The sequence below is a fragment of the Chelonoidis abingdonii genome, chromosome 1 (assembly GCF_003597395.2).
Source record: "Chelonoidis abingdonii isolate Lonesome George chromosome 1, CheloAbing_2.0, whole genome shotgun sequence".
Classification (NCBI taxonomy): Eukaryota; Metazoa; Chordata; order Testudines; family Testudinidae; genus Chelonoidis; species Chelonoidis abingdonii.
Genome location: NC_133769.1, coordinates 86,647,799 through 86,658,905, shown reverse-complemented (window position 1 = coordinate 86,658,905; position 11,107 = coordinate 86,647,799). Strand labels below are relative to the sequence as shown.

The 11,107-nt window shown below is 40.7% G+C and overlaps 1 protein-coding gene across 6 annotated transcripts in view; it reads left to right on the top strand.

Annotated features, from left to right (window-relative positions):
• Window positions 1-457: 457 nt before the first annotated feature.
• EEA1 (early endosome antigen 1) overlaps window positions 458-11,107 on the top strand; it is a 158,981-nt gene continuing 148,331 nt past the window's right edge. For 5 of the 6 annotated variants that reach the window (XR_004371641.2, XM_075066940.1, XM_032765120.2 and 2 more), the window contains exon 1: window positions 499-584. Coding sequence is in view for 5 of the 6 variants with exons in the window: in XM_075066940.1 (XP_074923041.1) it covers window positions 561-584 (24 nt within the window). In the remaining variant the exon portion in view is untranslated. Of the gene's footprint in view, window positions 585-11,107 lie in introns of all 6 variants that reach the window. The other variant, XM_032765128.2, reaches the window with a different exon arrangement.

The following is an 11,107-nucleotide window of genomic DNA, read 5'->3' as shown; positions in this document are numbered from 1 at the left end:
CGGTCTGTCTGGGCCTATCAGGGCAGCACCAGCCCTGCAAGCACCTGCAGTGCCGTGTCCAGTCTGGCCCTGCCCAGCTAGTTGTTGCTGAATGTCCTGGGGGGCGACAGCCTGATCCCCAGTAGGGGCGGAAGGAAGCGATGGGGGGGGGTCACCCCCACAGGGCCTGGGCAGGAAAACCCAAGCGGGGTGGGTGGATGTAGCGCGGCCTAGGCTTGGAGGCACAGCCTCGTCGGGCCCCGCTCAGCGCCGGTTCCCCGGACTGCGGCCCGCGGGAGGTCGGGGCGCTCCCGGCCCAGCCTGCGGGACAGGTCGCCGCTCCCCGGCAGAGGAGAGGCCCCTCCCCCAGGCCGGAGCTGGCGGTTCCCGCCTCAGGCTGCTGTCAGTGCGAGGTGGCGCACGCACCGAGCCTCGCTGCTCTGCTTGCGCAGCGTGCGGTCTCTGCTCCGGTGGCAGCCCGGTGTCACCGAGCGCATCGGCGGCCGGGCTGCGCGGAGAGCGGGTGCCCGCACCCCGGCGCCGCATCCGCAGGCAGCCGGCGGGACCGGGCCGCCGTAGCCATGTTGAGGCGGATTTTGCAGCGGGTAAGCGAGTGACAGCGGACAGCCGCGTCTTGAGGCGGCTCCGCTTCCCGCTGTCAGCGGCAGCGGCGGGTCAGGGCAGGGGGCAGGCGGCGCGCGTGGCCGCATGGCAGCCCTCGCCCCGCGCTGCTGCGTCCCCAGGCCCGGCTGCCTGCGGGCCCCCGCCCTGCCCCTTCGTGGGGGAAACGGGAGGAGGAAGCACGTTCCCTGCTAGACAGGGCCCTCCGCGCCCCCCCCCCCCCATGGGGCCGGCTGTACGGCCCGGGGGGGATTCCTCTCTCCCGTCTCCCCAGCGTCCAGTGCCAGGTAGGATCCAGGCAGTGCCCCAGTCTCTCCCCGCGCCCAACACACAGTCTGGGTGGGCAGGGCCCCCTCTTGTGCCCCGGATTGTTTCTGCCCCCTGCCTGGCGCAGGCCGAGGCCAGGGAATCCAGTGGAGAGAGGGAGCGGGGCGATGCAGGCCCAGGACCCGGACCCAGCTCCTCTCCACCTGACTTCAGCTGCGTTAGGTGGTGTCCGCCTCATGCTGGGCTGGAGGCCCGTTCTAGTGTCAGGAGAGGGTTAATAACAAGGGAGGTGTGTCTGCTGGGGTTGGGAGACATTACTCACTCTCCTAAGTCTTGTGTTATTAAACATACATTTCTTACATCTCCCTCTGAAGCTCTCTGAGCTATTATATGCTTACACACTCATGGAAGGTCAAAGTAAACTCAAGTCACACGGATTCTGTAACTCAGACCCACAGTAATCCTGGGTAGTATATTTCCATTCTACTCCCCTCTGAACTCTGATTAATAAATAAACTCTAAAGTCAATTGAAATACAAATGCAAGCCAGGATATCAAAAACTACCAGCCAGCTGTCTCCTATTTTAGGAATTGGTTCCTGTGTAACTTTAGATAGGTTTAAAAATCAATTTGTGCTATTTGATTCTGAACCCTGTCTCTCCTTCTGCCCTCCTCATCTGCCTTTAAAAACAGTCTCAGTCATTTACCTTGCTACTATATTGTAGCCCTAATAGGTTGGTTGTGGTTTACATGGATGTTGACCATGCAATATTAATGTGCAACAAAACATAGATGACAAACATGGTTGTCAAAAACATTTGGTTTCCACTGGAGTTGGATAACTGGTTCAAAGTGCAAGGGGAATGCCTTCATCTTTAGTGTTCAGCATTGGGATGTACAGAATAGAGTTGAGTCACCCAGCTAGTTGAAAGGGTGTGCTCTCATTCCTACATAACTTTCTTGCAATGTCAGTGTCATGTAGAACTTCGTCATGGCTATTTTCACCACTTATACAACTTTGGTATTTGACACCAGTTTTGAAAATTGCCTGTTCTCACAAGCATATTTGTGAAAGCGTTTGAAGGCTTTTGAAGTTGTTCTAATAATACTCCTTTGTAAGGAACATGTATTGCAACAATGATAAATCCTTGTTATTTGTGAGAGGAAGGATGTGTGTGTACATATTGGTGTAGTTTGAAGTGTGGGGTGACTGATTTTTCTTGTTCCTCAGACTGTATTTCTGCCATAGTTTCTAATCAATCAAAGTTTTTCCCTTTGCTTATTTAAAAGTTACTGTTTACAAGGAATAGTTTCCTGCCTGAAATATGACTTCCCAAAGAATTAATAAGATAACAGCAAAAAACAGGGAAACTTTACTTCTGGTGCTGTTCACTTTAGGTATTATTAACATTAGTTGTTTCTTTTAATTGATCTTGGGAAATGATCTACTTTTTAGAAAAACTTACACAGTTGTTGGAAATGTGGTCCAAAATATAAATTTATTTAACATGATCTTTTATACAATCTAAGGCAAATATAAATGTTCCCACATTTTAAAAATTTCAGCGAAGATAGTTGTTTTTAAGCAAATAAACATTCCCTTGTCGTTTTTGGAACTCAGACTAGAACTAACTGTGAGCAAAAATGAAACTGATTTCATTCATTTTTATTGTTTAAGTAGAAGGAAATACAAAATATAAACAAGAGGCATAGTGACTGTGTGAACTTTAAAAACCTTTCTTTTTCTTTGTTATTAGTAACATAGATAAAGAAATGTTTGCTTACAACATATGATTAAGTTCACAGTGTCCCTTTAACAGAAAATTGTTAAAATTATACAAACAGTTGTATTCATGGGTTATATTAGAAGCAGCTCCTGGTATGTGATTAGGGCCCTACCAAATTCATGGTAATGAAAAATGCATCACAGACCATGAAATCTGGTGCCCAGCTGGAGCTCCTACCCTGTGCAGCTGGTCCCAGCAGGGGCTGGGGAGAGACAAGACTTCCTCCATGGGCCACTCCTGGGGTGGGTCAGACCCACCTCTGGGAACCTGTCCGAGCTGCAGGAAGCTGCGCGACTTGAGCTGTCCCCCTCCCCCATGCGGAGAGGCTGTGGCTTGAACTGTCTCTCTCTCTCACACACACACCTGTATGGAGAGGCTGCAGCTCCAGCTGTTAGCCATCCATGCTGCTGGGAAAACTGGACGTATGGTAACCCACCCACCCCTTTTCTGTGCTGCTGCTGGTGATGGTCCTGGCTTTAGAGCTGGGTTGCTGGCTAGCTCTGAAGGCAGCACTCCTGCCAGCAACAGGGCAGAAGTAAGAGTGGTAATCCCACAATCTTCCTACAATAGCTTTATGGACACACCCACCCCCGACTCCTTTTTAGTTGGGACCTCCATGGTTAGAACACCTGAAATTTCAGATGTAAACAAACGAAAACTTGAAATTGACTAATTTAAAAAAAAAAAGCTGGCCATGAAATTGACCAAAGTGGACCATGAATTTGGTAGGGCCCTATGCTGAGTTGACAAAATATGAGGAAGACTCCTGACTTGCCCTGGAGTTAATAACTATCCATAATTTTATGCTTAGATTGTATGAATACATACTAGGAGTAAAAACTTTAAAAAGTGAGATATTATGTTCTGAAATGGCTAATTTAAAGCATGTATTGGTTTCTTCTATGCTTTTAAGCGTGTGATATTTGTACACGTTTGGTTAATAATGAAGAAAATTACACACATTTTGCAGTCACTGAAACAGCTATATTTGTAATATTTTTTTCTTTGTGGCCATAACTTGAATTCGGTTAATGTTGTTCTTCCTAAGCCAACAGGTAGTCACGACTAATACTATATCATGAATCCTGAAAGTGTGTAATATAAGGAAATCTCCGCCTTTGTAACCTTTCACTTTGGATAGCAATTATAAGACAGCAGCAAGTGAAGCTGCAAAAGCACTGTTTTCATTTCATTTACAATTGTGATCTTTTTCTTTGTGAAGTATCCTTTCAATGTTTTTTTGATAATAGAAAATAAACAGAATACTGATTACTATTCATCGTAGCTTATATTAGTTTCTGAAGTTGGCATAACCAATCAGGGATGCATGTCTTTTTTCAATCTCCTCTTCTTTTTTAACCAAGAGGATGTGTTGAGTATAATGGCTTAGTTATCAGTTGTGTTTTGCATCCTGTGACTTATCTGTTTTTTATATATTATCTATGAGGCTCCGTTCCTGCAGTCAGGTTTGGATGGATGGACTCTTGCATTCATATGGAGCCCCATTGACTTCATTGGGTCTCCATGTGGATGCAAGGTTCTGCCTGCATGGATCTCATTGCAAGATGAGGGCTGAAAACATTGTCCTTTGAGGCAGGAGCTGTTTCATTTTACTTGTCTGTAAAGCAGCTGGCATTCTTCAAAATAAGTAAATAATAATATTATACAGTACACAGTGTTTCTAGCATGTGAATTAGTTTAAGTAATAGTATTGTGTAATTAATTTCAGTGGATAAAAAGTGATGTACTGAGGGCTTGGAATGATCTTATGTAATGTTAGTTTGAAATGTGAAATTACCTTTTAATAACTTGAAAATAGTCCTTTCTCACTAAAATTCTGAAGGAGAAATTAGTTTGTGAATAGGCTGCTGCTGCTGCTTCTTTTACAAATAGCACACACAACAAGTAAAAGAAAGGAACAAAGCTAATGTCCTGAAAATTGTTCAGGAGCAGAGACTTAAACAAGCAGTCCTGTCTTTTTATATTTTGATTCTTGATTTGATATTTGTTAGGGAATTCAGAATGATTGAACAATAGAAGCCTTATGCTGTATTTAAATCTCTGCTGGGAAAATTGTGTAACTTCATGTTCATAATATTGTTTTTTCATTTATTTTTAAAGAGGTTCAGGTAAAACTAATTTGAAAAATGTTTTAAAGGGCACTGCTGATAAATTTAAAGTACAGTGATACACAGAGAAGTGACTGTAAAAGTGAGATCGTGGGAACCCACATTTATATTCTCGGTGATTTCATCAGATGTGTTAGGTTTCCAAATTTAAAATAAATAAGTAAATATATGTAAAGCATCACCTGATTTTTTCAAAAAGGAAACTGTTCTCTTCCCCTTGCTTTCTTTGTTGTTGGTGGTGATGTTTCTGCATTTGGTTAGCTTCCAATTTTGTTGATGTATGAAGAATACTGTGTAGTTAACCTTGTTTTTCAGCAGCTGTATTGGCTCTACAGTGCTCACAGTAGTAAACTTGTACTTGTAGTTAAAATAAACAATTATGACTCAGGCACACAGGAAGCAGATCTGTTGAATAAAAGGTGCTAGTTTTACATAATCATTTTTCCAGTGCTAACCATACTTCAGAATTGTAATCTTGTAAAAGAGTTTGTAATAGTTCTATGTATATTTTATGTAGATAGCTTTTCTCTCCCTCCCACCCACACCACATACATTTATCCAGGAGTGAATAATTAAAAGACAAACATACAAGAAAACTAAAAAGGGCATCAGCCACCTTCTACCCTCTTCTGGGTTATAGTATGGACCATACTTATAAAGCTGTGCGTATACACTGATGTTCAGAGTGCATGGTACAGCAGTGTTTATGCTTGAAGCCTAAACTAAATGTGTGTATTCATAAATATTTAATAATGAAAAGATCAGTTAAAAAGATTCGTTCTCGAATTGACCGATAAAGTCCATGCACACTATAGTTTTGAAAGTTGTACTGTCTATTGATTTTGAGGTTTCAGCATCTTCACAATATCCTACAAAATTTGCATTTAATTTTTTTATGATACTAAGTAATTTGTCTCTGCTATATTGCTAATGGACATATACGTTTCTCCGGATTTTGAAGGTTAGTTTTTTTTTTTAAGGCACAGACAAACCCCTTTGTAGCATGCTTTTTCCTGTGTTGTAGGCTGGAACTATGTTTGTTTTAAGTAAGCATTTTACTTTCAAAAGGTTAAAAAGATTTTACCATTATTGTTTCATAACTTTGGCTAGTATTTGCATAACACCAGGCATAAGACATGTCCTGCAGTGCTTTTCAGTGTGACTATAGCCCACCTAAGGTATTTCATAAAGCAGTGACTTTAATCAAGCAAGCAGTAATAACATCTTACGTTATATAGTACCTTTCATCCTGAACATTGCATTAACCATGCATTTGCAGGGCCAAATGCTTTTTAAAGCAATTTGTGTTTTACAAGCTATCAATATTTAATATGCATAACTCACGTTGAAATGCAGTCATCTCTGGGGTGAAGCATGGCAGCTGTTTAACTGTGTATAGTAACATTATGTAAGAATTTACAACGGAAAGAAAATAACATTTTCTTTATCATTAGTTGCTTCAGCAGATCTCTACTCTGACACAGACGCACATGTTCCAGAAGTATAGATCTAAAAGTGTCCACCCTCCCACTATCCATTTCTTTCCTCCTATGTAGGTGGGCTGCAGAATAGTCTTCTTGCATCACTGCCAAGGCGAGCAAGTTTGCTCATTTTTCTGTACTTCCATCTTTCTATTCTAAGGCTTCACTCCTAAAGTACATGAAGGAGCATTCTTTGATTTTTAGGTTCTGAAGGATGGAACCAAAGACCTGCTTTCATTGCAAGAGGTCCAGAAAAGGTACATCCCTTAGTTGAGATGCTTTCTTTATATCAGAAAGGTCTATTACGACTTGGGATAAATTGTGTTCTGGAGACATTTGAACAGATGGGAACCTAATTGGCTCCGAGGTTTTGAAAATTAAAGTTTCTCTGTTAGGGCCTGTAGGAAAGTCTCTCCGTCATCCTCAGAGTTGAGCAGCTTGTGGTTCTAAGAATTCCCTTCCCATAAATAATGGGCTAAACAGCTGATCTGACAGTCTGAAGTTGTTGTTTCTCTATGGGAGAAAAATTTAGTATCTGAGCCTCTCTGTCAGTGTGAGCATGCATATATCTTCTTTGGGGTTCCTCAGTGCAGGGGGCAGGGGGTTCAAGAATGGTGTCTGGGCATAACCTTTGTTCAGCATGGCCACAGCTCATGTACTGTATGGCAAGGTGCTTCTGCCTCAAATTCATAGAGTTTCAAGGTGAAGAGAAGTAGAATAATAACAAGATGCAGTATTCTTCCTCCCACTTGTCTAAGATAGATAAGTCTTTTGTCCAATATGTGCACATTAAAGATGAAATTTCTAATAGGAGTAGGTGAAACAGGCAACATTTTAGTCCTGTAGGCTCTTTGGGGAGAGGACCATGCTTTCCTTTATTTTATGTACAAAATCTAGTATTTTGTGTGTATTACAGGAAACAAATTCTTAATAATTATAATTGAAGAGATTTCTTCTCTCTTCTCAGTGAAATCTTTCATTTTTTTCCTCCCCTCTGGATAACACACAGGTGCTGGAAGCAGTATGACTGTCCTTTTTCAAAGTCCTGATTTCATTAGTTCAAAAACAGATGAAACCTAGAGCACATTAATGGAGCCAAGGATTATTGCCCACTACTTGGATGTTAGCCATTTAAAAATGCTCACATACATAACTAGTTCAAAGCCCCTCTCCTTTTCACATTAGTTTCACTAGAATCCTATCCTGACTATTAGACCCTACAGATCTTATGGGTGTCAATCTCAGAGGGATCAGTAACCTAAGGAGTGCCAATACCAATCTTGCTCAACACCCATGATGACATTTGGGCTTGATTATCCTCTTGCTTATGCAAGTGTAACTCCATTGACGTCAGCAGAGCTACTTCTTGTTTATACCAGTATGAATGAACAGTCAGACCCATTGTTAACATCTGGGTCCAAGTAGCAATTTTGCTGGTCAAGTACAGAGAGCCTTTTCCATTGGTCCCCCTCATCCATGCTGTTGAGGACTCCATTTTGTTGTACTTTACAGTTTGAAGGACTATTACTATGGGCCATTGGGTTCTTGGTTATAAAAAATGGTTCCACCTCTACTTCTGATAAAAACCTAAATCTCCTTCTCCCACATCCATCTCAGGTGAAGTCTTCCCTTTTTCCAGCTAGGAACAATAAAGTGGATGCTAGGATCTTTTAGTTTTAGATTACAGGTTTTTACTCTCATTGCTTTTTCATTCCCATGAAGAAAAGGGGATCTGTGTCCAGTGCTGATCTCAACAAATGTTTGAATAAAACAAAATTTCATAAAGTAACATAATTCCTTCTGTTCGCAAGATTGCTTTGAAGTTGGACACTCTAAGATGCATCCTTCACCATATCAAGAAGGCTAATGCACATGAGATACCTTAAGGTTCAAGTTAGGCAATAATAATTTCCCGTACAAGTTGCTCCTGTTTGGACACACTGTTCCTTTACCAATTCGTTATTAGTGGCGTTTACTCACCTCTGTCATCTAGAACTTCAGGAATAGTCATACTTAAACAGTTGGTGTATTAGAGCTTATTACTACAACATGAGATTTGGATGTGGTTCAGAAATCCCTATCAGAAGGTTTTTTGGAACACTGGAGTCAGTGCTTCTATGCCTGTACCCTCTGTTCCCTTTACTGTAGCACAGCTGATTCTAGGAGCCCAAATTTGGGCAAGTCTGTTCTTGTTCTGAGATCTCTTTGCTCTGGGGAGAGAATCACTAAGTCTCTCAACCTGGCAGTTAGGATCTTTGGACGTTAGCTGAGGAAGAGTTATATTTAGGTAAAATCTAGTAAAATTTATTAGCAAGTTTCTAGATCTTCACATCGTAGACATATGCTTCAAACATAAAAGTATTGCAGTAGTTTGACCTGAAGGTTGACTATTGACTGATTGTAGATGTAGGTGTAGCTCATAGGGTGTGCATGTGAGGTAGAAGCTGTTTGTCCTTAAGAAAGGAAAGGGTAATTAGTGTCTTAAACATATACAAATGCTCTTACATCACATATTGTATCATTTAATCTTGTGCTAATATTTGTATGCATGAAGTGTCTCCCCAGGAGTATCAAGAGACTTTCCTGCTCCCTTTGCTCGTGGATATTTCATACCTTTCTAGAAAGGAATGATGTCAGCAACTTAGCCCTCCTTGAGTATGTTGCCCATTACTTTCACAATGTAATATACCTAACCCCTCTTCTCTGAACTGTTCTTATCACACTGCTCCCCACTTTGAATTCCTCCACTGAATCTCTACATGTTAGCAGAACTTTGTATAAAAGATATATTAGTTACTATAAAGAACATTATCTGCTGGTACAGAAGAATATGTAACATTTTTCATAACTTGTAGGTGCTATTGTGTTATGAACTGCAGCTTTTCTGCCACATGAAATTTTTGTCACTTCCTTCAGGGCCTTGCATGATACTTTTGCCCCGCCCTACTTGTCTGATCTCATTTTGTGCGTTGCTCCGTGCCCTCTTCATTTCACCAGTGTTGCTAGCCTTGATACCTTGCTTTCCTGTAACAGTCTCTGTACATTCTTCCATCCTACTCCCTACTTGTGGAATGTCCTTTCTGTGTTTATACCGATCTAATATTTAAATCTGATCCCAAGACCTACTTCTGTTAAATACATGGAGATATACCTATCCCATAGAGCTGGAAGGGACCTTGAAAGGTCATTGAGTCTAGCACCCTGCCTTCACTAGCAGGACCAAGTACCGATTTTGCCCCAGATCCCTAAGTGGCCCCTTTAAGGATTGAACTCATAACCCTGTGTTTAGTAGGCTAATGCTCAAACCACTGAGCTATCCTTTCCCGTCTATGTGAAGTCTATAGGAAATTAACTGGTTGGTAAGAAAGCAATAGATAGTAACCTATTTTTTTACATTGTATCAGCTATGAGAAATACCAGCATAAGTGCCAGGTGGCACCTTCATGTATAAATCGTGTTTATTCGTTTCTTCCACCTTTGATCCATTTTTTGCCTTTTAGTTTATAAATTTTTAGAGGTTTGCTATATCATTATCTGTGGTTAGAAATCTTCTACCATATTACGGATGCTACTGCACTCTAATAATTTTATAGCTAGAATGAGACTATATTGTTCTCCCATGTTGTTTTATGTCTTCTTTCATATTTCCAGCAAATAGACTGAGTAACAAACAGGACACAAAATGGATAAACTTGTAGCAGTGGCCATTTCAGCAACAACTGAAGGGGGAGGATGCAACAAGAAGAGGTTCTCTCTTCTCCTATCTCTTGTCATGGTCACCATTGCCCACCTCTGTTAGGTGGAGTGCATTCAGCTAATTTCCCCCTCCCACAACCACTCTCCTCATCCTATTTGATCTTCAAAGACTTCTTTAAGGTGTACTGTATGTTAGGAGCAGTACAGTAATTAGATGATGTAATCCTGGTGGGGCAAAAAGATATAGAATATTATGTATAAACACAAATAGAATCTATACTTCAATTTCAAACTAAGGGAGAAAATTACATTTAGAGGCATCTTTATAAAGGGTTATTTATTGATCTGTTTAAATTTTAAGATTTTGGATTTTTTTTCCAAGACAAATAATGTTATGATATTTCCGTTTCTGAAGTATGTAGACAAAGCTTATTCCTGTAGATCTCTCCCTTTATTTTAAAATTCTGTATGCAGAAAGTGTGAATACCTTATATAAGATCAAAACTATTTCCAGATTGCCCACAAAATTACAACATCAGTACTTCATTTGGGTTCTAACCCTGTCAATGGAATTCTTAAAGTAAACTTTGAGTTGGCTCTAGATTGGGAGTGATTGATGGTCTGATTCAGAGACAAAAAGTAAAATTTTACTGTAAGAGTAAACAAATCCTTGTTTTTTCAGAACAATCTGGACCCACACAGAGTTTAAGAGGGAGAAAAATGTTATGCTATGGAAGAATTTTTGTTTTTTTGATTGGCTGTTTCAATAACTTTCTTTGCTAAAGTTTGCCTTGTTGAGAATAACTTTCTTTTATGATTCTGATGAAGCAGTGGAACTTTTGAAGTAGATAAGAGAAGGAAAAATGAATCTCTTGCTGAAAAGTAGGATGAATTAGCTGAGGATTAGTAACCTGAATCTATTTCATGAGACTTTGAATGAAGTAGTGTTTACTTAATTTGTTTACTGGTTTGAAACTGTAATTTTGAAAGAAGCATATGCTGGAAGCAAATGAAAATATACAACTTAATTTTATAGGATTCCTTGTTGAATAACCTAGTCCAATTTAATTGGAAGTTTGATCTATGAAGCAGTTTTAACTTTAGTTTTCTACTTATCCTCTATATTGAAATTTGGTGATTTGTAAAG